Source organism: Aotus nancymaae, unplaced genomic scaffold, assembly GCF_030222135.1.
Source record: "Aotus nancymaae isolate 86718 unplaced genomic scaffold, 86718_ANA_hifiasm-v0.15.2.pri h1tg000028l, whole genome shotgun sequence".
Taxonomy (NCBI): Eukaryota; Metazoa; Chordata; class Mammalia; order Primates; family Aotidae; genus Aotus; species Aotus nancymaae.
The window spans coordinates 24,973,771-25,001,687 of record NW_026988441.1 but is presented as its reverse complement, the minus strand read 5'-3'; the positions used below and the strand labels follow the sequence as shown (position 1 = coordinate 25,001,687).

At 39.0% G+C, this 27,917-nt stretch overlaps 1 protein-coding gene and 1 pseudogene across 2 annotated transcripts; both read right to left on the bottom strand.

Annotated features, from left to right (window-relative positions):
- Nucleotides 1-7,878: 7,878 nt before the first annotated feature.
- The window catches only part of LOC105726281 (zinc finger protein 91-like), a 58,834-nt pseudogene continuing 38,795 nt past the window's right edge, over nt 7,879-27,917 (bottom strand).
- Nucleotides 14,384-26,277, bottom strand: LOC105726299 (zinc finger protein 738-like). Of its 2 annotated transcripts, XM_064381586.1 has the most exons (4): nt 23,202-26,277; nt 17,832-17,958; nt 17,324-17,422; nt 14,384-15,580 (listed from the first exon to the last, which is right to left on the bottom strand). In XM_064381586.1, the coding sequence occupies exons 1-4, from the start codon at nt 23,322-23,324 to the stop codon at nt 15,501-15,503; spliced, it is 429 nt and encodes a 142-aa protein (XP_064237656.1). In that variant the 5' UTR covers nt 23,325-26,277; the 3' UTR covers nt 14,384-15,500. The 2 variants fall into 2 exon arrangements, with proteins under 2 accessions (XP_064237656.1, XP_021532171.2); XM_021676496.2 differs by lacking the exon at nt 14,384-15,580 and having other exon boundaries at nt 15,823-17,419; nt 23,202-26,276.

The window sequence follows — 27,917 nt, the reverse complement described above, 5'->3', positions numbered from 1 at the left end:
ACGGAGTTTCACCATGTTGACCAGGATGGTCTAGATCTCTTGACCTCGTGATCCACCTACCTCGGCCTCCCAAAGTCCTGGGATTACAGGCATGAGCCACCGCGCCCGGCTATAAAAAACAAATTTATTGCTGAGGCAGCCCTTCATAGATAGCTGCAGAAACAGGCCCTGAGGACCAAATACTACTTTTGAGAACCTTCTGAAAGTGGTCACTTTGGCCTTTTATAACCGGGATAGGAAGGCCCAGGAGACAAGCAGGAAACATAAAAAAGAAGCAGAAGCTTTAATCCTACCATACATGCCCACAAATTCCAGAATCCTTGAGGTGCACCTGTTAACTGTTCCACATTTGGTAAGCCAGGGCTTTTTAGGAAGGATGGCCCAGGCAGCATGAGGAAGCCACCTTGATCCTGTCCAATCTGCATTGGAAACCATTGGAAGGAGGACTGTCCTAGGGATGCTGGTCACAAGGTACAAGGCTAATCTCCCAAATGATTCAGCAGGACTGACAGGCCCCAGGGCTCATCTCCCTGGCTCTGGTAGTCCAGACAACCGTTATCAACCAAGCTTTGGGTGATTCTGGAAATCGAAGGGAGAAAAGTGGACATCAACATCCTCCTGGACACTAGGGCTGGCCTTCTGGGTTCAAGTGATTCTACTGCTTCAGCCTCCTCAGTAGCTGGGACCATAAGCTCATGCCACCATGCTGGATAATTTTGTATTTTTAGTAGAGACAGGGTTTTACCATATTGGCCAGCTGGTCTCAAACTCCTGACCTTGTGATTCTTCCAACACAGCCTCCCAAATTGCTTGGATTACAGGCGTGAGCCACAGCACCCTGAAGGATGGGTTATTATTATTATTATTTTTTTTTGAGATGGAGTTTTGCTTGTTACCCAGGCTGTAGTGCAATGGCGTGATCTCGGCTCACCGCAACCTCCGCCTCCTGGGTTCAAGCAATTCTCCTGCCTCAGCCTCCTGAGTAGCTGGGATTACAGGCACGTGCCACCATGCCCAGCTAATTTTTTTTGTATTAGTAGAGACGGGGTTTCACCGTGTTGACCAGGATGGTCTCAATCTCTTGACCTCGTGATCCACCCGCCTCGGCCTCCCAAAGTGCTGGGATTACAGGCTTGAGCCACCACGCCCGGCCTAATTTTTTGTATTTTTAGTAGAGACGGGGTTTCACCTTGTTGACCAGGATGCTCTCGATCTCTTGACCTCATGATCCACCCGCCTCGGCCTCCCAAAGTGCTGGGATTACAGGCATGAGCCACTGCGCCCGGCCAGGATGGTTTTTTTTTTTTTTTTTTTTGAGACGGAGTTTCGCTCTTGATACCCAGGCTGGAGTGCAATGGCACGATCTCGGCTCACTGCAACCTCCGCCTCCTGGGTTCAGGCAATTCTCCTGCCTCAGCCTCCTGAGTAGCTGGGATTACAGGCACGCGCCACCGTGCCCAGCTAATTTTTTGTATTAGTAGAGACGGGGTTTCACCATGTTGACCAGGATGGTCTCGATCTCTTGACCTCGTGATCCACCCGCCTCGGCCTCCCAAAGTGCTGGGATTACAGGCTTGAGCCACCGCGCCCGGCCCAGGATGGTTTTTAAAGATGTAGGGTAAATTGTGTTTATGCGTTTTCTATTAATCTATATTTGTTTTGTTTCGTTTTGTGTTCTGAGATGGAGCCTTGCTCTGTTTCTCAGGCTGGAGTACAATGGCGTGATTTCGGCTCTCTGCAACCTCTGCCTCCCGGGTTCAAGCAATTCTCCTCTCTCAACCTTCCAAGTAGCTGGGATTATAGGCCCGCACCACCATGCTGGGCCAATGTTTGTATTTTTAATAGAGACAGTTTCACCATGTCAGCCAGGCTGGTCTGGAACTCCTCACCTTGGGTGATCTACCCACCTCGGCCTCCCAAAGCACAGGGATTACACGTGTGAGCAACCATGCATGGCCTAACATATATTTGTTGTTATGAATACTTATCTGTGAAAGAAAAAGAAATCTCAGTACCCCAAAATCACTAAGCCAATGGAAAAGTCAAGCTGGAAACTGTCACGCAAGCCTGTCTCCCGTTTTATTTCTAAATAAGATAGATGCAAATATAAATAAGATTTATATTTTATCTAAATAAGATTTATGCAAATATAAAAAACTACATACTGCCAGGCATGGTGGCTCACACCTGTAATCACAGCAGTTTGGGAGACTGAGGTGGGTGGATCATTTGAGTTCTGGAATTTGAGACCAGCCTGACCAAAACGATGAAATCCCATCTCCCCTAAAAATACTAAAAGATTAGCTGGGCATGGTGGCACATACCTGTAGTTCCAGCTACTCAGGAGTCTGACACAGGAGAATCTCTTGATTCTTGAATATACTTGAGTATACTCAGGAATCTCTTGGTGGAGGTTGCAGTGAGCTGAGATTACTCCAGTGCACTCCAGCCTGAGCAACAGAGTAATACTCCGCCTCAAAAACCTAACAAAATGAAAAAGAAACTTATATACCTTTCTCACAATTTTCCTTGCAAAGAAATTTCTTGTGAACAAAGAATAGACAGAACTCAAAATCATCCTTCTGAGGCTCACCTAAGACAAATGCAGATCCGATGGCTTTTTTTACCCTATTGTTAATGTAAGAATGCAGATTCACTGTGCCAAAGTACATTCCGTATTCAGTGGAAGGCTAATCAAAGACTCAAAAGAATGCAACCTTTTGGCTCTTATCTACTTATGACCTGAAAGCCCCCACCTCTAGTTGTCCTGCCTTACTGGATCAAACCAACATTCATCTTACACATATTGATTGATGTCTCATGTCTGCCTAAGATGTATAAAAGCAACCTTGGGCACATGTCTTCAGGACCTCCTGGGACTGTGTCACAGGCCTATCCTTTACATTGACAGAATAAACTTCTTGTATTAATCAAGACCTGTCTCGTATACCTTTTGGATTACATAGTCAAGGCCCTGCTAGCTAGTGCATCCCTGATTGAAACACCACCATTACAGGGACTCTCGTTTTTGTTTTTTTGAGATGGTTTTGCTTTTGTTGCCCAGGTTGGAGTGCAACATTATGATCTCAGCTCACTGCAACCTCCGCCTCCTGAGTTCAAGTGATTCTCCTGCCTAAGTCTCCCGAGTAGCTGGGATTACAGGCATGCATCACCATGACTGGCCAATTTTGTATTTTTAGTAGAAACGGGGTTTCTTTATGCTGGTCTCAAACTCCCCACCTCAGGTGATCTGCCCACTTCGGCCTCCCAAAGTGCTCAGATTACAGGAGGCCAGGACTTTATTTTTTTAATAACAATTGTTTTATTTTGGTGTCAGGTGGGCCGGTGTGTACCTGAGACAGTAGCAGTAAACTCTTGGAAGTTGTGAGATGTAGCAAGCACCAGCTTCCAGCCAGTCTAGACTGTGACTGTTTAAAATTCTTTTTTTTTTTCCAAAATGGAGTTTTATTTTTATCACGCAGACTGGAGTGCAGTGGTGTAATCTCCGCTGACTGCAACCTCTGCCTCCCGGGTTCAAGTGATTCTCTTGTCAGCCTTCCGAGTAGCTGGGATTATAGGTGCCCACCATCAGGCCTGGCTAATTTTTTTTCTATTTTTATCAGAGACAGGGTTTCACCATGTTGGCCAGGCTTGTCTTGAACTCCTGGCCTCAAGTGATCTGCCTGCCTTGGCCTCCCAAAGTGCTGGGATTACAAGCATGAGCCACTGTGTCCAGCCTGTTCAAAATTCTTTAGAGTATTGTGAAGATAGGAACAAACAGCTCCTGAATGCTAACAATGGCTGTTAGTACATTCTAGGGTAATACAAATTTGTCATGCTGTGGTTCTTGGTTTTTCTGTGGCTCCTCTTTCAGTGGCTGGTGGAGTGGTTTTATTAGTTCTGTGATATAGTATGCAACTGTAAGGACAGTGGAAAAGGAGGTGGAAGCCAAGGCTGTGGAGGCACCTCTGGGCATTATTTTTGCTTGGCAAATATATATATATTATTTTCATATATATATTTTATATATATATATATATTTTTTTCATATATATATATATTTTAGATGGAGTCTCACTCTGTCACCAGGCTGGAGTGTGGTGGCACAATCTTGGCTCACTGCAACCTTCCCCTCCCAGGTTCAACTGATTCTTCTGCCTCAGCCTCCCTAGTAGCTGAGACTACAGGTGCGTGCCACCACGCCCAGCTAATGTTTGTATTTTTAGTAGATACGGGGTTTTGCCGTGTTGGCCAGGATGGTTTCCATCTCCTGATCTTATGATCTGCCCACATCAGCCTCCCAAAATGCAGGGATTAAAGGTGTCATCCGCCACACCCAGCCCACAATTTTTATTTGAATTTGTTTCTTGTTAATGGTTTATGTTTTGAGCAAGGCAAAGATGAGAAAAGTAGCTCACATAAGTCTCAGCTCTTTGAAGTCTGATCAATTTATCAAGCCTAGAGATGAGAGTATGAGACTTTAATCTGACTTCACATCTGTGCCCAGCGGCAATTGTTTAAAGACATTTTGTTTCTGACTAGATGTCTCACTCATTATTTCTCTTTTCCTAAAATGTGTAAAACAAAGAAATATGTATCCAATAAAAAAAAGAAAAATATATCTAATCAATACCCAATCAATTAACCAAGAATTTTAATGTCAATTCTTGGTAAACAAATTAGAAACTGCCTTCTCCTTGTTTCAAAGACCAGCCTGTAAAGGCTACTACTTGGAATATATATTTGGGGTAACTTAAATCTAGTATTTGGTGGCCATCCTTAAAAATCTGACCTTAAATAAATTCCTTTTAGATTTTAACCTTTTTGATTATTTTAAGTTAAGTGGGGTCTTGCCTGAAGTACACTCCTAGATGAAAATAGTCCAACCATGAGCCACCTTCTCAGCAGATGAGGTGAAATTAAAGCTATTAAACTCCTCAAGGCCCAGTGACTATCACAGAAGAGGTGGACATGTAAGACTGTAATTAAATGATGCAAGACAAGAATGGGGGCCCCGTGTTAGATTAATGAGGTCTTCTTGAAGCACTGACTCCTTAATAAAGGTTCTAAAATGCTTATGTAATTTATATCTTATGGTCAAGATTAGAATTTTATAGACTCTTTATGACATTTTGAAAAACAAATTTAATTGGCTTCATGCTGTTTTATTAGAGATTATTGTTTGACAAATTAAGTCTTCTCTCCCAAAAAATGAAGGTGTTTTTTTTTTCTTTCCTTCGGAAATCTTTGAGTTATCACTTTGGTTAAATAATGACTTATTTAAAAATGACCTGTAATACCAAGTGTTTTCAACCTTTGATATCTGACTGAGATTCTTTCTGTGAAACAAAGTTCCATCAAACTTTCCAAAGTATTTTTCTTACCTAATTAGTTCTTTAAAATATTGTCTCCTAAAGTTTAAAGATGACATAATTATGCCTATTTCTTATAAAAAAACATACAGAAAGCATCATTAAATATGAAATGGTGTTTGCTTTTCTTTGGGCTGTGTTTGTATAAATATATTATTGTTATGTGTTCCAAAATTTGGGGGAACTCTTTTTATTTTTTTAAAGATGGGGTTTCACCATGTTGGCCAGGCAGGTCTTGAACTCCTAACCTCAAGTGATCTACCCACCTCGGCCTCCCAAAGTGCTGGGATTACAGGCATGAGCCACCACACCTGGCTGGGGGAACTCCTATAACTTGTATTTATATGACTTAATGTACATTATCAACAATCATTATAATTTTTATGTTAAATTATTGTGTGCCACAGAGGTAACAAATTTCCTTAATTCTGTCTTTGACTATGGCTGTCCTAAAACTTTTTGTCATTTATAAACAATTGTATTGTTTTGGTTCTCTTTAGAAGGTGGTTTTATAATCAGCTATAAAACTCTAATTTTTTTTTTTTTTTGTATTTTTTTTAGTAGAGACAGGGTTTCACCATGTTGACCAGGATGGTCTCGATCTCTTGACCTCATGATCCACCCACCTTGGCCTCCCAAAGTGCTGGGATTACAAGCGTGAGCCACCGCGCCCAGCCCCAAAACTCTAACAGGTGCTCTTGAATGCAAGTTTCTGATAACTTTGTAGATTGTGACATCAGAATAGAGAAAAGAATTTCAGGACTTGAGGAGAGTTGAAAAGTTCATGAATATCAAGCAGAACAAGGATTAACTGCATCCACTGAACTAATAGAAGACTGAAATATTTTTTTTTTTTTTGAGACGAAGTCTCGATCTGTCAACAGGCTGGTGTGCAGTGGCATGATATCAGCTCACTGAAACCTCTGCCTTCTGGGTTCAAGCAATCCTCCTGCCTTGGCATCCTGAGTACCTGGGACTACAGGTGGGTGCCATCATGCCCAGCTAATTTTATGTATTTTGAGTAGAGATGGGGTTTCACCATGTTGGCCAGGATGGTCTCAATCTATTGAACTCATGATCCTCCCATCTCAGCCTCCCAAAATGTTGGGATTACAGGCATGAGCCACTGCACCTGGCCAATAATCTGGTTTTTATAAGTAACAGAGCACAGTTGGAGAAGCTGGTTATTTTACCAAGGCTTTGACTGGCATGGTGTTGTTTCTTAAAAAAATCAAACTTGATTTATGGAGTCAATAATAGCCCCTTGGGAAAACTGAAATCTTGCCTACATAGTCCCTGTACTATGACATTTTGTACTTATCACAGATCAGGATTTCTGAGCTGTGGTAAGTAAAAAATATCACTTTCTGAAAAATTCAGGAGCTCCAGGTTTATCTTGAATTCTCAAGAGGAGAGAAATTCACCCAACTCAGGTATTCAATGGTACAAATCCATGGCTGGGCTTGGCTTTTAAAAACCTTTTTTTTTCTACCTGTGCCTCCTGAGTTCAAGCGATTCTCCTGCCTCAGCCTTCCAAGTAGCTGGGATTACAGGCATGCAGCATCATGCTCGGCTAATTTTTTTGTAGAGGCAGTGTTTCTCCATGTTGGTCAGGCTGCTCTCAAACTCCTGACCTCAGGTGATCTGCTTGCCTCTGTCTCCCAAAGTGCTGGGATTACAGGTGTGAGCCAGTGACTCCATCAAGAGATTGTTTTTTATTGGGTGGTCATTATTTACGATCTTTTCTATAGAAAACTAAAGATATTAAAATGTAAGGTATATAATGAAAATCTAAGTTGAGAGGCTCTTTGGGGTTAGGTTATAATATTGAGTGATACATGAGGTAGGTGTTCAGACTCATATTCTGCATTATGAGAAGAAAACATGTTGAATCGTTTTACAAATCAAATTGATACTGTATTTCTGTACTAATTCTACTTTTATATATTATATGAATTTGTATAACATTATAAAAGTTTTATAAAATATTAAATTTTATAACATTTATGATAAAAATATAAAATTGGATAAAATAATATATATAATAATTGAACCTCTGCTTATATAAAATTTTATGTAATTTACAAAATTGTATAAAATTATAAAAATATGTAAAATTATATAAAGATGCAGTACTTTTTAAAAATTTTAGATTGTGAAATTAATAGTGCAATTCAACATTTTAAAGATGTTAAATAGTATTTTACATGCAGTGAGGTGTTATGCCACAAATTTTAACCTCTTCCACTTTATTCAAGGGTGTAGGTAAAAGATGGTAACAATATGCTACTTAGTAGCATAATGGATGAACATCTCTAGTGATTTTTTTTTGCCAGTAGCCTTCAACTTCAAATAAGTTAAAGAATATTGCCGGGCGCGGTGGCTCACGCCTGTAATCCCAACACTTTGGGAGGCCGAGGCAGGTGGATCACGAGGTCAAGAGATTAAGACCATCCTGGTCAACGTGGTGAAACCCCATCTCTACTAAAAATATAAAAAATTAGCTGGGCATGGTGGCGCGTGCCTGTAATCCCAGCTACTCAGGAGGCTGAGGCAGGAGAACTGCCTGAACCCAGGAGGCGGAGGTTGCGGTGAGCCGAGATCGCGCCATTCCACTCCAGCCTGGGTAACAAGAGCGAAACTCCGTCTCAAAAAAAAAAAAAAAAAAAAAGAATATTGTTTCTGTAGGTTAAATTTTTATTCTGTTTTTAATCATTTAAATTTATTTTAATTTTGACATACTTTTAAAAAATTTCTATGAAGCATGTTGCTGGTAATGTCATAGAGGTTGCATTATATCTGTAGATCATTTTGTGTAATACAAACATTTAACTATTAATAATGCCAGTTCATGAATAATAATATTTCATTATGTATTACTTAATTTCTATCACGTTCTTTAGAGTTGAATGTATTGTTGTTATAACGAATATGAAATCTCACCAACATGATTTCTTTTACTGTTAGAAAACTTAGAAAAGTTTGAGGTGTTGTCAAAAGCATTGTCGTGTTTCTGCTTTGTAGAGGTTCTCTCCAGTATGAATTATCTCATGTCTTTTAAGAACTGAGGACTAGTTAAAGGCTTTGCCGTATTTTTCACACTCATAGGATTTCTCTACAGCGCGAATTTTCTTATGTTGAGTAAGATATGAGTACTGGTTAAAGGCTTTGTCACATTCTTCACATTTGTAGAGTTTCTCTCCTGTATGAATACTCTTAGGTCTAGTAAGGTATGAGGATAGGGTAAAGCCTTTGCCACATTCTTCACATTTGTAGGGTTTCTCTCCAGTATGAATTATTTTATGATTAGTAAGGTGTGAGGACTGTTTAAAATCTTTGCCACATTCTTCACATTTGTAGGGTCTCTGTCCTGTATGAATCATCTTATGTTTACTAAGGGTTGAGAATACATTAAAGGCTTTGTCACATTCTTTACATTTGTAGGGTTTCTCTCCTGTATGAATTATCTTATGTCTAGTAAGGTATGAGGATAGGGTAAAGCCTATGCCACATTCTTCACATTTGTAGGGTTTCTCTCCTGTATGAATTCTCTTATGTCTAGTAAGGTGTGCATGCCGGTTAAAGGCTTTGCCACATTCTTCACATTTGTAGGGTTTCTCTCCAGTATGAATTCTCTTATGTGCAGTAAGATATGAAGATAGGGTAAAGGCTTTGCCACATTCTTCACATTTGTAGGGTTTCTCTCCTGTATGAAATTTCTTATGATTAGTAAGGTTTAAGGACTGTTTAAAAGCTTTGCCACATTCTTCACATTTGTAAGGTTTCTCTTCAGTATGAATTATCTTATGTTTTGTAAGATGTGAGGACCGATTAAAAGCTTTTCCACATTTTTCACATTTGTAGAATTTCTCTCCAGTATGAATTTTTTTATGTCTACTGAGAGTTGAGGAATCCTTAAAAGCTTTTCCACATTCTTGACATTTGTAAAATTTCTCTGCAGTATGAACTCTCCTGTGTGTACGAAGGGCTGAGACCCAGGAAAAGGTTTTGCCACATTCTTCACATTTGTAGGGTTTCTCTCCTGTATGCATTATTTTATGTCTATTAAGAGTTGAGGAATCCTTAAAAGCTTTTCCACATTCTTGACATTTGTAAAATTTCTCTGCAGTATGAACTCTCCTGTGTGTATGAAGGGCTGAGATCCAGGAAAAGGCTTTGCCACATTCTTCACATTTGTAGGGTTTCTCTCCTGTGTGAATTATCTTATGTCTAGTAAGGTATGAGGATAGGATAAAGCCTTTGCCACATTCTTCACATTTGTAGGGTTTTTCTTTAGTATGAATTATCTTATGTGTAGTAAGGGTTGAAAATACACTAAAGGCTTTGCCACATTCTTCACATTTGTAGGGTTTCTCTCCAGTATAAAATTTCTTATGATTTATAAGGTTTAAGGACTGTTTAAAAGCTTTGCCACATTCTTCACATTTGTAGGGTTTCACTCCAGTATGAATTATCTTATGTTTACTAAGGTTTGAGGACCAGTTAAAAGCTTTTCCACATTGTTCACATTTGCACAGTTTCTCTCCAGTATGAATTATCTTGTGTCTACTAAGACTTGAGAAATGCTTGAAACCTCTTCCACATTCTTCACATTGGTAAGAATTCTCACTAATATGAATTCTTTTATGTTGACTTAGGTGTAAAAGCATGCAAAATGATTTGCCACATTTTTTACATTTGAAAGGTTTCTTTCCAATATGTCTTGTCTTATGTCTATTTGAATTTAGCAATTTAAGAAAGACTTTCACATATTCATCACATTGAAGTATTTTGCTTCTGTTAGCTATCAAACACTGGTTTAGTTCATTATAACTTTCTTTGTGCACATTAAACTTATTCACACTTTTACAGCCTTTTCTTAACTGTAAATCCTTATGTCCACATTTTCCATATTCTCTCAGTACCACTTTTTGAAAATAATCTTTTATGCCTGGCCTTGGCCAAAGGTCTTGACCAAAATGAGAACACAGAACTGAAAGAAATAAAAATAACAAATTACTTCACTTACTAGGCTGAGATAAATATACATTATAAATCTAACCTGTAACATCATACAAACTACATAAATAAGATAGCATAGCAAAATAGCAAAGGCCCTAATTTTTAAGACTAACCAAAATACATCTGAGTAGAAATTATAAATGAATTAAGTGTTTCAAGTGCCCCAGGTGAGCACAATGCAAAAGGCACATAGAAGAAGAAGAAAAAAGAAAAAACAATTTGTTACATTTACCCAGCACAGCTCTTTAATTTTCTTTAAGTAAAAAATAAACACAAAATTTCAGACAAGACACATTCTAAGAACATGTTTGAGAGACTCTTAGAATCTCTGACCCAGACAATTGTTCAAAGTATGTCAGAAGAAAGCCATATTATAAAGATTGGGACAGGTTAACTTTAATTTTCAAATTTTAATAAAAGATTAAAATGTATATTAAAAAGGGCAATGTGGTTTCAAGAAAAATTTTCAGAAAGAAATAAAAATTGATATATACATTAATTTTAAAAATTAAAAATAAATTAATGAGTGAACTGTGAACACAGAGAACTATAAAAAATCAGAAAAATGTAAATAATGAAAATATTTAAAATATTTAAAAAAAAACCAGCCCAGATGTGGTGGCTCACACCTATAATCTCAGCACTTTGGGAGGTCAAGGTGGGCCGATTACAAGGTCAGGAGATTGAGACCATTCTGCCCAACATGGTGAAACCCCTCCTCTACTAAAAATACAAAAATTAGCTGAATATTGTGGCAGGTGCCTATAATCCCAGCTACTTGGGAGGCTGAGGTAGGAGAATTGGTTGAACCAGAAAGGCAGAGATTACAGTGAGCCGAGATCATGCCACTGCATTCCAGCCTGGTAACAGATTGAGACTTCATCTAAAAGAGAAAAAAAAAAAAAAAAAACCCAGAAATTAACTATTTTAAAAGTCACAGAAAAGAGAATCTTAGAAGTTGTGAGATAAAAGTGATGTGTTGGCTGGGAGTATACCTTATACATGTAAACCCAGCACATTGGGAGGTTGAGGCAGAGTATCACCTGTGGTCAGTAGTTTAAGACCAGCCTACCCAACATGGAGAAACTCTGTACCTACTAAAAATACAAACTTATTTAGGCTCTAACTAAATTTGTATGTGGTGGTGTATCCCTGTAATCCCAGCAACTCAGAAGGCTGAGGCAGGAGAAATGCTTGAACCTGAGATGCAGAGGTTTTGGTGAGCTGAAATTGTTCCCCTGCACTCCAGCCTGAGCAAGGAGACTGAAACCCCACCCCCACCAAAACAAATGAATAAAAACCAAAAACTAAAAATGTACCAATACATAGACATAAAACACACTCATCAGCATGCTCTTGTTCAAAGGCTGAAATAATATCTTGAAGATGTTCATAATGTTCAATGTAATGTACAGAACAAATACAATGTGTTTCAAAATTTCTCATTCCATTTTTGAGGAAATAAAAGTAGCAACCTCACAAGTATATGAAATCTCAAGAGACAATGAGGTACCCAACAGTCTTCAAAAGAAGAAACAATGATAAAGGCATTACAGTTTCTGATTTGAAAACATATTACAGGACGTTTTTGAGAGAGGGGGCTAAAAAAGGAAAAAAAAGTAAAAAATATTACAGGCCAGGCACAGTGGTGCACGCCTGTAATCCCAGCACTTTGGGAGGCTGAGGTGGGTGAATCACCTTAGGTCAGAAGTTCAAGACAAGTCTGGTGAACATGGTGAAACCCCATCTCTACTAAAAATTCAAGAAAATTAGGTGTAGTGTGGGTTCCTGTAATCACAGCTACTCAAGACCTGAGGCACAAAAATAGTTTGAACCTGGGAGGTGAGGTTGCCATAAGCTGAGATCACACCACTGCACTCCAGCCTGGGCAACAGAGTGAGACTCTGTCTTAAAAAAAAAAAAAATTACAAAGCTACAGAGTTAAAACAATATGGAGGCAATAGACATGACTAATTCATAGTTGATTTTGCTCAAGACTGTCTTAAATTATACAGAGTTAAACACTGTCATACACAATTATAATATAAACCAAACCAAGAAAACAGTTAACTGGTTTGAGGTGGCATATCCTGAAATATATAACTCAAAAATATAATATTGCAGAACAAAATTAAAATATGTAATGTAAAACTTACTGGACACCATCAAGTAGATCAATACATTCATGAAAAGAATCTTAGAAGCAGAATATAGAGAAAAAGTAATACACAGGTAACATGAAGTCAAAAAGACTAAGAACTTCCCAAATTTTGATGTAATAAGAAAAATTCTAACCAATAATACCTAATTCAAAATTATTTTACTTCAAAAACAAGATAAAAATAAGGATCTTCCAAAATAGAAGCTCAGGATATTTATTACAACCAGCAGAGTCTTATACGAAATGTTACATAGTAGTCAGACACAGTAGCTCATACCTGTAAATCTATAGCTTTAGGAAGCCAAGGCAGTCAGAGCACTTGAGACAAGGAGTTCAAAAACAGCCTGAGAAACATAGACTCTGTATATTAAACAGAGAAATACTAAAATAGTCCATTATGTTGAAAAATAAGTGGTGCTGGACAGCATCATCAAACCATATATAAATATAATGCTCTCTATGAAATGTAAATATATAGACACACATAGAATGTTTTACTACCATAATGATGGTGCATAAAACCCTTAAAATACAAAGATTAATGACACTATGAAACAACAATGTCAAGTCTGCAAAATAACCAGCTAGCACCATGAAGACAGGATCAAATTCACACAAAAGAATATTAACCTTAAATGTAAAGGGACTAAATGCCCAATCAAACAACACAACGGCAAGCTAAAGAGTCAAGACTCATTGGTGTGCTGTATTCAAGAGACCCATCTCGCATGAAAAGACACATAGGCTCAAAATAAAGAATAGGAATAAAATTTACCAAGCAACTAAAAGCAGAAAAAAAAGCAAGGGTTGCAATCACTGACAAAACAGACTTTAAATCAACAAAGAAAAAAAAGACAAGAGAATTACATAATGCTAAAAGAATCAATTTAAGGAGAATCCAGATTAAAAAACATTCTTAGAGACCTACAAAAAGACTTAGACTCTCATACAATAACAATGAGACTTTAACACCTCATTGCCAATAATAGACAGATAATTGAGAAATAAAAGTAACAAGGATATTCAGGACTTCAACTCAGCTCTGGGTCAAGTGGACCTGATAGACATCTGCAGGACTCTTCAGCCAAAAACAACACAGTACATATTCTTCTAAGTGCCACACTTATTCTTAAATCAGTCATGTAATTCGAAGTAAAACACTTCTCAGCAAATGCAAAAGAACTAAAATCACAACAATCTCTCACAGCACAGTGCAATCAAACTAGAACTCATAGCTGAGGCCAGGTGTTGTGGCTCAGGCCTTTAATCCTAGCACTTTGGGAGGCTGAAGCAGGCGGATCCCGAGGTCAGGAGATCCAAACCATCCTGCATAACACAGTGAAACCAGTGAAACCCTGTCTCTACTAAAAATACAAAAAATTAGCCCAGTGTGGTGGTACATGCCTGTAGCCTGCTACTTGTGAGGCTAAGGCAGTTGAATTGTTTGAACCTGGAAAGTGGAGGTTGCACTGAGCCAAAATCACACCACTGCACTCCAGCCTGGTAACAGGCTGAGACTCTATCTCCAAAACAAAAAAAAATTCTCATGTTTAGGCACAGTAGCTCATGCCTGTAATCTCAGCACTTCGGGAGGCTGAGGCAGGCAGATTATGAGGTCAGGAGTTCAAAACCAGCCTGTCTAACATGGTGAAATCCCATCTCTACTTAAAAACACAAAAATGAGCCAGGTGAGGAGGTTCCCAACTGTAGTCCTAGCTACATTGGTGACTGAGACAGAAGAATTGCTTAAACCTGAGAGGCAGAGGTTGCAGTGAGCTGAGATCACACCACTGCATTCCTGCCTGGGCAACAGAGTGAGACTCCATCTTTTTTTTTTTTTTATTTGAGACGGAGTTTTGCTCTTGTTACCCAGGCTGGAGTGAAATGGCGCGATCCCGGCTCACAGCAACCTCTGCCTCCTGGGTTCAGGCAATTCTCCTGCCTCAGCCTCCTGAGTAGCTGGGATTACAGGCACGTGCCACCATGCCCAGCTAATTTTTTATATTTTTAGTAGAGATGGGGTTTCACCATGTTGACCAGGATGGTCTCGATCTCTTGACCTTGTGATCCACCCGCCTCGGCCTACCAAAGTGCTGGGATTACAGGTGTGAGCCACCGCACCCGGCCCCGAGACTCCATCTTAAAAAAAAAAAAAATACACAAATGGAATAAAGCATTTGAAATGACACAAAAAATTAATAATTTATAAAGAAACAGATAAAAATAACAATGAAAAACAAAATTGCCTCACACCCATTACAATGGCCACCATAAAATGTTTAAAAACACCAAATCTGTTCATGATGCAATAAAAATAAAATCCAGATTGTTAGTAAAAAACAAAGATGCAGTCACTATATTAAAATGTTATGTTTCTCAAATAATTAAGATGGTGTTATCATCAAATACAGCCATTTATTAATCTATAGTCCAAATATGCAGTGCAAGACCTGGAAGACATATTTGAACATCCATATTTATTTTTACTCATATTCACAAAAGCCAAAAGGCTGAAGCAATTTAGATGTCTCCTGATTTATAAACACATCAAAAATGTAACATATACATACAATGGAATATTATTCAGTATTAAAACAAAGTCTTCTCATATTTTAATATAAACTTTGCAAATATTATGTCACCTATATAAGCCAGCAAGAAAGTGATCAATACTGTTGATCTCACTTAGATATCTTAGGTAATCACACTTATAAAAACAGAAACTGGAAGAGTGTTTGTAAAGGGCTGGGGAGAGGGCAAATGGATTGTTGTTGCTTAATGGGTACTGGGTTTTAGTTTTATAAGACATAAAATTTTTAGAAGTCTTTTGTATAACAATGTGAATATATTTAACATGCCTGAAATGTAAACCTTCTTTTTGAGACAGAATCTCATGCTGTCACCCAAGCTGAAGTGAAGTGGAACAATTTAGGCTCACTTCAGCCTCAAACTTCTAGGCTTAAGTAATCCTCCCCTCTCAATCTTCCAAGTAGCTGGAACCACAGGTGCACACCACAGTTTCTGTCTATTTAAAAAAAAAAAAAATTGTAAAGAGGAAATATTCATATGTTGCCAAGTCTGGTCTTAAACTTTTGGGCTCAAGTGATCTTCCTGTCTTGGCCTCCAAAATATCTGAAACTACAGATGTGAGCCACCCACATGTCTGGCCCTGAAATGTACACTTAAATAGATTTAAGATATGAAATTTTATGTTATGTGTTCTTACAACAATTAATTTTCTAAAGGAAAAACTGGGAAAAATATAGAAGTATAAATCTTTTTAAACATTACCTTGAAATCACAGAAGTGTTTATCTTACACAAAGGAAATACATATTCAATGAAAATATATATATTCAGTGAAAATAAGAAATGGTGGAAATATTTCCATGACTACTTGCTTAGACAAGATAACCACTGAAAATCAGCCAAGGAAAAATATATATAAGATAAGCCATAATCCATATTGACATCATATTTATAGATTAACACATATATATAATCTGACTGTGATAGACATATAGCTGATTTATCTTTTAATTAAACCTAACATTGACTTAAAGTGTAGAAACAGGATTGGAAATTGACTAAAATTAAAACACATAAGAAAAAACAAAAAACACAATAAGCTGATGTTAAGAAATCTACACTAAAAAAACCACTAATATGAAACTGTACAACAATAAAACACATAGGTACTCATAATATCTGGCATGCAACATTAATGTACCAGTAAACAATTTATCTAACTACAGTATTTGACTGTAACTGTACTCATGAAAGGCAGGTATTTTGAATCATTGGCATGCACTGTGTGGCAGTAAAATTTTAGAGAGTATGCAGTACACTTAAAATATTCTGATGAGAAACTTTTAATAAATAAGCACTAAAAAGAAATGAATGGCCAGCTCAGTGGCTCAGGTCTGTAAGCCTAGCACTTTGGGAGGCCAAGACAGGCATATCACCTGAGGTCAGGAGTTCAAGACCAGCCTGGCCAACATGGTGAAACCCTGTCTCCAGTAAAAATACAAAAAAATTAGCTGGGTATGGTGGTGGGTGCCTGTAATCACAGGTACTTGAGAAGCTGAGGCAGAAGAATCGCTTGAACTTGGGAGGCAGAAGGTTAGCCTGGGCAACAAGAGTGAAACTCTAATTCAAAAAAAAAAGTGATGGATCATCTGAGGTCAGGAGTTTGAGACTGACCTGACCAACATGAAGAAACCTCGTCTATTAAAATACAAAATTAGCCAGGCATGATGGCACATGCCTGTAATCCCAGCTACTTGGGAGGCTCAGGCAGGAGAATCACTTGAACCTGGGAGGCAAAAGTTAATGGTGAGCTGAGATCGCACCACTGCACTCCAACCTGGGTGACAAAGCAAGACTCCATCTCAAAAAATAAAATAAAATAAAATAAAAAAACAAATAAAAGTAAATAGAACAGAGACCACTACTTGTACACATTTTATACATGATGCAAAAAGAGAACTCATATGCCATGAAGAGGACTTTGGCTCTCACTGTAAACTTGAAGGAAGATGAATGAAGGAAAAGTAGACTCCTTCGAGAATTTGAAAGCATAAGAAAGAAGATGGTCCTATGTGAGAAAACAACAAGAAAACAAACACCTCAGGCTTCCCAGAAACTATCTGCTTTGGAACACAGCTTCCCAAAACACACTGTAGGGACTGGCTTTTTTTTTCTTTTTTCTTTTTTTTAAATCTTCCAAACTTTGAACTATGTCAACTGTTTTATTCACTCTCACCTACCTGGGGGTTTGGCTACCATACTGTGTCTCTTCATATTCCAGGGATCTTTTTCTTGCTGCAGACAGGTGATCAGATCTGCCTTAGAGACAGCAATACCTGCTTTATTAAAAATAAATTACATGAATCTTGCTCATATTCTCAAATTATCAACATTTATAAAATATTTTAAATTAGTAGGTTCTTAATTTTACTACCCAGTACTCATGAGTCAAAAATTAGTGGTGGCAAGTAGAACTTTACATAGGGGCAACAATATTTTATACCACTAAATTTCTGAAATTGCCACTACTCTAGAGTGAAGGATACAGACCAACTCATGAATGTAAAAAGTTCAGGCCAAGATAAAACACTTAAGTTTTTTCTACATGGACAATTCCTCAAGATTTTTTGAAGACAAGGATTAGAAATTCATTTATGGAAAGCATAAATTATCAAAAATTATTTTAGAAAAACAGATAAATGAAACCTTTAGGATATATAAGGAATTGTGTATTAAAGTTATTCTCACCTAAGAAAGCCAGGTTTGTGTAGTTCTCTAACATCACTTGTCTATACAAATCTTGCTGAGCAGTGTCCAGGCATTGCCACTCCTCCAGAGAGAATTCTATGGCCACATCCCTAAATGTCAATGACCCCTGAAAAACACACACACACATACACACGTACACATTTACAAGTGTCCATAGGTGGAATTTATTAAGGTTAAATGAGACAGTAAAGAAAATTTGTTTTGACTTACAGAAATGACTAAAATTATACAACCATTTTTAACACAGAAATATTATCTAATTTATTCTCTAACTCTGAGAAAAGAGAATGGTATAAGATCCACAACACCAGCGTATATAACACTTTTATGAATGATAAAGTATAACTAAAGGCATAAGCACAAACATGTACATTTTTAGTGTTATATTTGCATCACAAAGAATGAGTTGTCCATATGTTTCAGACAGAAAAAACATGTTGAATTAGAAGGCACCTTTTATGGCAGAGTGAGGTGGCTCACACCTGTAATCCCAGCACTTTGGGGGCTGAGGTGGGCAGATGACAAGGTCAGGAGTTTGAGTCCAGCCTGGTCAGCATGGTGAAACCTTGTCTCTACTAAAAATAAAAAATTAGCAGGCATGGTGGCAGGCATCTACAGTCCCAGCTACTCTGGCAGCTGAGGCCAGAGAATTGCTTGAACCCAGCAGGTGGAGATTGCAGTGAGCCAAGATGGTGCTACTGGACTCCAGCCTGGGCGACAGAGCAAGACTCAATCTCAAAAAAATAAAATAAAATAAAAGGCATCTCTTACATTTTAATGTGTAAATTAAACTGGAGATCTTGTGCAGATTTTTTTTTTTTCAGAAGATCTAAAATAAAGTCAGAGTTTCTGAATTTCTTTTTTTTTCTTTTCCAGTTCCTAAACTCTTTTATTCAATTGTATATGAGTTTCTGAATTTCTAACAAGCTCACTAGTAATGCCAATGTGTTTAGCACAAAAAGAGTATTTTGCCAAACATCCAGTAAGTGGAAACAAACATCCTGTGTTTTACCCAGTTATTCTGACCTGTAAACAAAGAGTCTTCATTTTCCAAAGACAGAGATATGCAAACAACAACAACAACAACAAGAAAGAAGGCAGCTGCCAGATTAAATGTGATGGTTTATGCACAGCTCTTCTTTAGCTACATAAATAAACTTAATAATGAGGAGAAATATAAGTAACTCTATAGTGAGATATATATTTTAGAGAGCTCTTTAAGTAAATTTTATTTGACTTTTTTTTTTTTTTTTTTTTGAGACAGAGTCTGGCTTTGTCACCAGGCGTCAGGCTGGAGTGCAGTGGCACAATCTCAGCTCACTGCAACCTCTGCCTCCTGGGTTCAAGCAATCATCCTGCCTTAGCCTCCCGAGTAGCTGGGACTACAGGCATGCACTACCATACCCAGCTAATTTTTTGTATTTTTTTAGTAGGGACAGGGTTTCACCATGTTGGCCAGGATGGTCTCGATCTCTTGACCTTGTGATTCACCCACCTCAGCCTCCCAAAGTGCTGAGATTATAGGCGTGAGCCACCGCACCCGGCAACTAAGTAAATTTTAAAACCAACTGCACTAGGACAATTTTTTCTCTTTTTTTTGGTGGCATGACTCAGATACGAACCAAGGTTGCTGTGGGCACAGGACAATGTTTTATGATGTGCTGATGTACAGTGAAGAGGAAAGCATCACTGCTGAGATACTGCCCCTCAAAAAGAAAATTATAGTCTATATTTAACTTTATTATTTAACTTTATTATATAATTTTACCATACAGAAAAATCAGTTTTATAAAGCATTCAAGATACAGATATCTTCTATGTTCTGTAATTTTTTTTTTTTTTTTGAGATGGAGTTTTGCTCGTTACCCAGACTGGAGTGCAATGGCACGATCTCGGCTCACCGCAACCTCCGCCTCCTGGGTTCAGGCAATTCTCCTGCCTCAGCCTCCTGAGTAGCTGGGATTGCAGGCATGCGCCACCATGTCCAGCTAATTTTTTGTATTAGTAGAGACGGGGTTTCACCATGTTGACCAGGATGGTCTCGATCTCTTGACCTCGTGATCCACCCATCTCGGCCTCCCAAAGTGCTGGGATTACAGACTTGAGCCACCGCGCCCGGTCTGTAATTTTTAATAACAATTTAAAGTAGTCTTTATCAACCTAGAGAGCAGGTATCTCCCAATAATTTTTGTTTCAGAGCTTTTGTAATAACCGAGCGAGTTAGAAGGAATGCACCACACACTGAGTTCCAAATTAAGAGTGCTTTTTATTAGCCGTATTTCGGCTAATGCTCAAAGTTCTCTTGGCCCCAAGGAAGGGGCTTGATTGTCTTTTATACCTTGATTTAGGTAGGGGAGTGGGAGCGTAGCTGAGGCAGAATTTTACAGAAGCAGAACCAGCAAGTTAGATAAGGAAGCTGGTAACCAGGGGACAGGAGGTTCCCAGGATTGTTGGTTGCTTAGGGTATTTCCATACAATCACTAAGGGCGAGAGCAGGGGGAACTTTCCGTACAATCAATCACCAAGGAAGGGATTCACAATAGCAGATACACTTGGGAAGCGGGATGTAGTTACTGTAAGGTCTGTTCTCGCCAAGGATAAAATGAAGAAACTGGCCAGAACGAAAATAATCCAATGTGAAGGAATTTATTCAGGCTCCTGGGTGAGGTTCTGTGGTCCGACAGGAGGGGCCGGAGAAGTTGCACAGACTCCTCTCAGACGTGGGGTTTTATAGGGAGTGAGGGAGCTGGATTGGTTGTGGGAGAGGAGGACTGCTATTGGGTAAATTACAAGCCTTTACCTAGGACTTGGCTTGTTGTTGGTTGGAATTACTCGGCTGCTATTGGTTGTTAAGACTCGGCTGCTATTGGTTGTTAAGAGGCTAGGGTTACAGCACCTTGTTTGCATACTGGGCTCTTTTAAGGGAAGGTCAGGCTGTGTGAGCATGGGAGAAGGGAACAAGTCTGAGCGTGTCTAAGCTTGCCTGAGCTCGTCTGGGCTAAAAAAGGCAGGGGGGTGTGCATCCGAGGCAACCGGCCTTACAGTTACAATGGTTACAGGTGCTGTGAACCACTTTTAACCCTTCAAAGCTTTGAGTGCAGTTCAAAGCTTTGAGTGCAGCATATGATTCAGTAATGCACCTGAGGGGCCTGGGCAGAGAGGGAGAGGCTCAAGAGAGCTTGTCAGTTTTGCAGCTAAGATGGATTCAGTTTGTTGTAATGGACCAAGCATAGAAAATTATCACCAAGACAAAAGTATACCAAATTGCTGGGTCATTTATTATGCCGGTGACCACAGAGGACTCACATCTCTCCAACCTGTGGCCACAAAGGGAGGGTGCCAAGACTTTTTATATCCAAAAAACCACCTTGGGAGTGGGGGTGAGGAGCAGGGAGAGGGATGAAGGGGCTTCAGACATTCTGAGGGCTGGTAGATTGTGTAAATCACCTCCTGGACAGAGATGAGGGTGGGGGTCTCTGGACATTCCAAGGGCTAGAGGACATGTTGTCACTTTGATTGTTACCTAAGTGGCTTACAGAAGTCAAGATAAACGTTAGTTTACACATTGTCTGGGTAGCAGTGGAAATTACAGATCTTAGTTACTTATTACAAGTCACAAGGGCCAAGATGAAATTAGCTTGGGCTGCTTATTCTGATAAGCAAAGGCCAGTAATCCTGGCAGTTACTGATAAGGTAAACTGCATCACCTGGTGGGCATTTTCCAGAGCAAACTAGCAGTTTTATTTACAGAAGCCAAAGTCAGCAGTTAATGCAAGGAGAATGGGGCAGTTGTTACAACTCATTTTTGGAGACACAGCTTTGTCTTATAAAATGGCATTGCTCAGGTTCTGGCTCCAGGCCAGCTATAGCACAAGTTAGGCTAACCCAGGTTAGGTTATTACACTTTCAGGATAATAAATGCCATCCTGTCTAAATAAGCATTTTCTTAATCCTGTTCCACACAGAGCTAATGAATGAAACTTCAACATTACATGTTCTCCATTTTTACTAAGGACCCCAGCTTTCCCCCAATAGGAATCTTGAGTATTCACATCTTCCCATGTTCAACAGCAACAAAGGCAACATTTTTAATATTGCAGATTATAAATGCATGGTGAGAATTCTGCATGGCATATAAAAAGCCATGATTTAGAAAGTGCAGAGATGGCTCTGTGATTAAGGATATAAATATTTAGCAAACACCCTTGACTGTCAACAGAATTTTAAAAATTAGTTAAAACAATTCATTAGAGCAAAAGAAACACAAGTAGAGAAGTAAAGGTTTGTGGCAACTAAACGCTTGGCACTCCAGAAGGCAGAGTGTACGCAGCTCTTCATCTGACACATGTTTAGCTAAAACAAGCAAACAAAAAAACACAATTTTTTCTCTTTCACCATTTTTGGAAATTCTTTTTCAGATGACGGTTCTCTGGAGTAGTTACACCAGTATTCTCAGAAAATTCCTTTAAAGGTGTCAGCACCACCTGTTTACCTGCTAGCCTCACACCCACAGATAAAAGAACTAAGACCTGCAGAAAAAGCCCACCCATTTCTGTTTTATATAACAGAAGACTTTCAGGAACAACGAGCTGCTCCATTAATATAAAAATAGGTTTCTCTATTTCTGTATTCAGGAGTCCATGCCCACCACAAATACCAGCAAGTTCTGCTACAGTAATGGAAATATGGGTCACACTGACCTCTTCCTATCAAAACCAAACAGAACAGTTCCTGTGACCAAGTGTAAAGGTGAAACTTCACTCTCATGAATGTATCTTGAACCCCTCATACTTAATTCTGGTCTCACCTCAGAGTCACATGAGACACAATTAAAACAACATAAATACTTTCACCTAGAAAAATAAACACAACCCATGGAAAGGTACAAGTAAAGAGATTTCTGCAAATTGGCCATGTAATTCTAATGAGAAGCCTGGGCTGATAACCACTTAGCTAAGCATTGCCTCTCAAACTTTAATGAGCTCAAAAATCACTTAGTAATGTTGGTCCCACTCTATGTAATGTGATTCAGGAGGTTTGTAAAGGGTCCATGGATGGCTGTTTCAAACAAGTCTCCTGTCAATGCTGATGTTGCTCCCCCTGGGCTCATTATCAGCATTAGTTAGAGAAAGCAAGCACAGCACAGAGTCCCTTCCACTCAGCACTCTTTTCACACCACAAATAATTCTGGTACAAATAAAGACAAAAAGTCTCCATTCACTCTTTAGGAGACGTTATCTACAGACACTCAGAATGGTCCAGCATTTCACATATCAATGCACGCTTCCCTACAATGCAGCCTCTAACAAAACTAGGCTGTCCTGAACCCCTGGTAATAGAATTGTTTACCTTTATACCAAGAAGGTTGGGAAAGCACCGAAATCTGAATGTGGTGTGTGCCCCGGCAGACTTCGAGGGGTTCGTGCCACAAGACCAAAAGTTCCTATGAGATTGTCCAAAACAAAGAAACATGTCAGCAGAGCCTATGGTGATTCCATTGTGCTAAATGTGTTTGTGACAGGATCAAGCATGTTTTCCTTATTGAGGAGCAGAAAATCATCATGAAGGTGTTGAAGGTGCAAGAACAGAGTCAGAAAGCTAAATAAAAAATGAAACTTTTTTGAGTAATAAAAATGAAAAGGTTTTTGTTTGTTAGTTTAAGATGAAGTCTCACTCTGTCTCCAGGCTGGAGTGCAATGGCATGATCTTGGCTCACTACAACCTCCACTTCCTGGGTTCAGGTGATTCTCCTGCCTCAGCCTCTCAAGTAGCTGGGACTACAGCCATGTGCCATCATGCCCAGCTAATTTTAGTATTTTAATAGAGATGGGGTTTCACCATGTTGTCCAGGATGGTATTGATCTCTTGACCTCGTGATCCACAAGCCTCGGCCTCCCAAAGTGCTGGGATTACAGGTGTGGGCCACCATGCCCAGCCTAAAAATAAAAGATTTTTATAAAAAGACAAAAAAATCTCCATTCTAAAGTTTCATATTCTTTGCTGGCTCCTTAAAGTTTATAGGAAAAACAGAAGGCAGCAATATAAATAACTAAAAGCTAAATATAGACAGATGAAGATCTACAGATAAAGAAATATAAACATAGAAAAAGTTTAATGTAGTTTAGAGAAACTTTTTTGTGTTTATATTTACTTGGTTGTGACTTGTGGAGTGACTACTAGATCTGCAGGAATAAAAACCAAGTTGCTAAGTGGAATGTTTCTGTAAGCACTGGTTTTACTACAAAATTTAAAAATTAAGATCTTCAAATGTATATGTTATTTTTCTTATGTATCTGTTTTTGGGTTTCAGGATATTGTGAGCACCAGCTCTAGAAATTCAGTACAATTTACCAGCCAAAACTTGAATCTTTATTAATCAGTTTTGTAAGGAAAGACTCCAGAGTGGGGCCAGACCTAAATAAGGCCTCCAAAAAGGGTGACTCTGATCAGAACTGGGGCAGGGAGAAGACCCTAGATAGAAATTGTTCTCTATGCCTCTGGGGTATTTCCAGTTCTGTTTTTCCTAAGCTTATCAAAAACTTAAATTTCAGAGTTTATGTGACTTTAATCCATTTTTGCCACTGCTTTGTCAGTTTTATAACATATACTAATAAGCAATTTAAATTAATCTTTTAAGTTTTCATTTTCTAGGATAATTTTAGAAGATAAATATGTATTTTTAGAAAAAAAAATAATAACAACTCTTCCATCCATAAATATCCCTTCAGATAATAACATCAGAAGTCACAACAATATCTAAAAAAAAAAAAAGTAGATCGAGTTTTTTGTTTGTTTGTTTTGGCACAACCATATGATGCTTAATTCAATCATGTATGCAGTTGCTAGTCTAGAATAAAAGTTTGTGGATAGTAGGGACCATGACTACTGTATCTATTTTTTGAATGATCATATGTAATGGAAGCAATTAGTTTATTTGTTTGAGTCACCAGACGTCCTCTTTGTCTTTCACCCAAGTACAAGAAAACTTCAGAAACTCTCATCTGGGTACCAACCAAAGTTATCTCTTGTATCAGGGAGAAGACAACACAAGATGACTCCTTTCTCTTACACTGATACAGAAGCAGAATTAATCATTCTTTTCAGCCTGACACAATTCTGCCCTAGACATCCTCAAATGTCTTAAAGACACCTAGCTGGTTGTGACAGGATTTCCAGTGACCCAGGGCTGATGGTCGAATGATAACCCAGGCTGGAGAAACTCAGGTTGATTCTAAATAGAAAATGGAACTGCCTTGGTGGCGCTCCAGAAGCTGGATCACCTATCCTGATTTGCTAGCTTTTGGGTAAGAAGAAAGACAAGAATATTCTATTCCACTATCATAATTTAAAGGTAGGTATAGTTGTGGTCATGGCGCTGAATACTTTGTGGCCTTGATCTCTCACTCTTAAGATGCTTGTTTACACTTACAGATTATGTCATCAGCTTCTATTTACACTTGGAGCTTCTCACATAACTGTAGTAGTCACTACACAAGATCTGAAAAGCTTTAAGAGCCACATTCTCAAAGGGGGGCTTTAAAAATTCCATGTTGACGGCCTGGCACCATTGCTCATGCCTGTAATCCCAGCACTTTGGAGGCTGAGGTGGGTCAGCTATCTGATCTTTGACAAAGCTGATGTAAGGAATGTGAAAAGAACTCCCTATTTAAGAAATAGTGCTGGAACAACTAGTTAGAACTATGTAGAAGATTAAAACTGGTCCCCTTCCTTATACCATATGTAAAAATCAACTCAAGATGAATTAAAGACTTAAATGCAAAACTTACAATTAAAAAAAAAACCTGGAAGATAAATAACCTAGAAACTACCATTCTAGGCATAGAAACTAACAAAGATTTCATGATGAAGATACCAAAAGCAATTGCAACAAAAGCAAAAATTGACAAATGAAACTGAATTAAACTAAAGAGCTCTTGCACAGAAAAGGAAAATATTAACAGACTAAACAGACAATCAACAAAATTTTTTTTAAAAGTTGCAAACTATTTTCTTACAGAGATTTAATATCCAGAATTAAGACAAATAACTTTATAAGAAAATAACATACCACCATATTAAAAAAGTAGGCAAAAAACATGAACAGATGTTTTTGAAAACAGAAATATGTAGCTAGCAAAAATATATTTTTAAATTCTCATCACATTAGAGAAATGCAAACAAAACAAAACAAAAAACTACAATGAGATACCATCTCACACCAGTCAGAATGGCTATTGTTAAATAGTGAAGTATCCTAGTCACAGCACCAGAAAGAAAAAAAGTGAATAACAGGTCAGGTATGGTAGCTTATGCCTGTAATCCCAGCACTTTGAGAGGCTGAGGCAGGCAGACCACATGGTCAGCAGTTCGAGACCACCCTGGTCTAAAATGGTGAAACCTCCGTCTCTACTAAATAAAAAAAAAAAAAAAAAGAGGCCGGGCTCAGTGGCTTACACCTGTAATCCTAGCACTTTGGGAGGCCGAGGTGGGTGGATAACCTGAGGTCAGGAGTTCAAGACCAGCCTGGCCATCATGAAGAAACTCTACCTTTAAAAAAAAAAATTAAAAAAAAAATACAAAAATTAGCCAGGTGCAGTGGCTCATGCCTGTAGTCCCAACTACTTGGGAAGCTGTTGGGAAAAACAGCAGAGGAGAAAGGACTTACAGAGTGCCTACATAAATTGGTTATGAGTAACACATAAACAAGGAACAACAAACTGCAGAAGACTGCAGGCCCCTGAGGAGGAAGGCCTCTCCATGCCTCATGTTCCAGTGCAGGGTGACCTCAGCTCCGTTACCATAAACATTGTGCTCAAGGACGTAAATCCCCTTCGTAGTACTATGATGTAGCCAGACTTGTAGTCTCCTTGTAAGGCCAGCATTCCATCAGCTGTACATAGATAATAAGCTAAAGATAACCACATGTTCTTGTTTTGTGAAACTCCCAAACCGCCACTATTATCAATCCTTAGAATGACACACTAGTTCCGGCTCACTGATTCACTTTTGGATCACTGATTCACTCCACCAGGCCCCATAGATCATAGTGATTGTAATCAATAAATGGTGTGGATGACCAGAGCTCGGGACCTTGGCTGTTTCCTCCAAGTTAATAAAGTGATGTCCCCCTGCTCCCACTTTTTCTCTTAATCTTTTTCTCATTCCTTCATCACCACTTAACTTGGGGTGCCCATGGGTGATGTAGGGCTGGTTTCCTACAGGAAGCCCAGGCAGAAAAATTGCATGAACACAGGAGGCCGAGGTTGCAGTGAGCCGAGATCACGCCACTGCACTCCAGCCTAGGCAAAGGAGCAAGACTCAGTTTCAAAAAAAAAAACAAAACACCACGTAACTGTATCTAACCAATTACTAAATCTGGTTTTCTTCATCATGCATTTTATAAAAGACTTGCCTTCAAGCCTCTCTTATAGACCACAAACTACAAACCATAGCTGGGTGCTCTACAATTCTAGAACCACTCTGATTAAATTCTTTAATATTTTTGCAGAGAATCCCATATATTTTTAATAGGAAAAAATAGGAACTGGGAACCCCATGGAACAACGCTGTTCCCATTCATGTACCCGCAGGCCAAGTCAGGATTCTCCCCTGACGACCCTCCCATGGTCCCTGCAAATCTGGGAGAGAAGCCGCTTCGGGTGCAAAACTGCCCAGAAAGTGCTTCAGGTCAGGGCACAGTCAGGGCGCAGGGAAGAGACAGGACATCCGGGGCCGGCTGTTGGCGCAGCCACCACCTTATGGCTGAAGGGGACTGAGGCTGAGCTGGGCAAGGAAAACTCAGGCACAGATTGTGGAGCTGACTGTGGGAAGGTCTGAGTCCCGCCACAATCACTTCCCACCGGTTCCAACCAACTCCTTCCCCTCTCTGGAGATGTGAGACCCAGCACTCTCACCATTTCTAGGCTTCCAGGGTATCCCGGCATCTTAGCTGTGGATCTCCCAATGCCTGCAGGTCACGGGGCCACAGAGGCTGGGTTTCTAGGAGCGGAAAACCAGAGGAGTGAAAACGGGACCTGGAGCTCCGGCTGCTGTGAGAGACAAAGG

Excerpts from the sequence above, each read along its gene's own strand:
- LOC105726299 (XM_064381586.1), bottom strand. The coding sequence starts at position 23,324 with ATGTTTCTTTGTTTTGGACAATCTCATAGGAACTTTTGGTCTTGTGGC. Across the intron at positions 17,423-17,831 it reads CACAAACCTGGCTTTCTTAG|CAGGTATTGCTGTCTCTAAG; the intron begins GTGAGAATAACT and ends TTTTTAATAAAG. Across the intron at positions 15,581-17,323 it reads TATGGTAGCCAAACCCCCAG|ACAGAAACTGTGGTGTGCAC; the intron begins GTAGGTGAGAGT and ends TTTTTTAAATAG.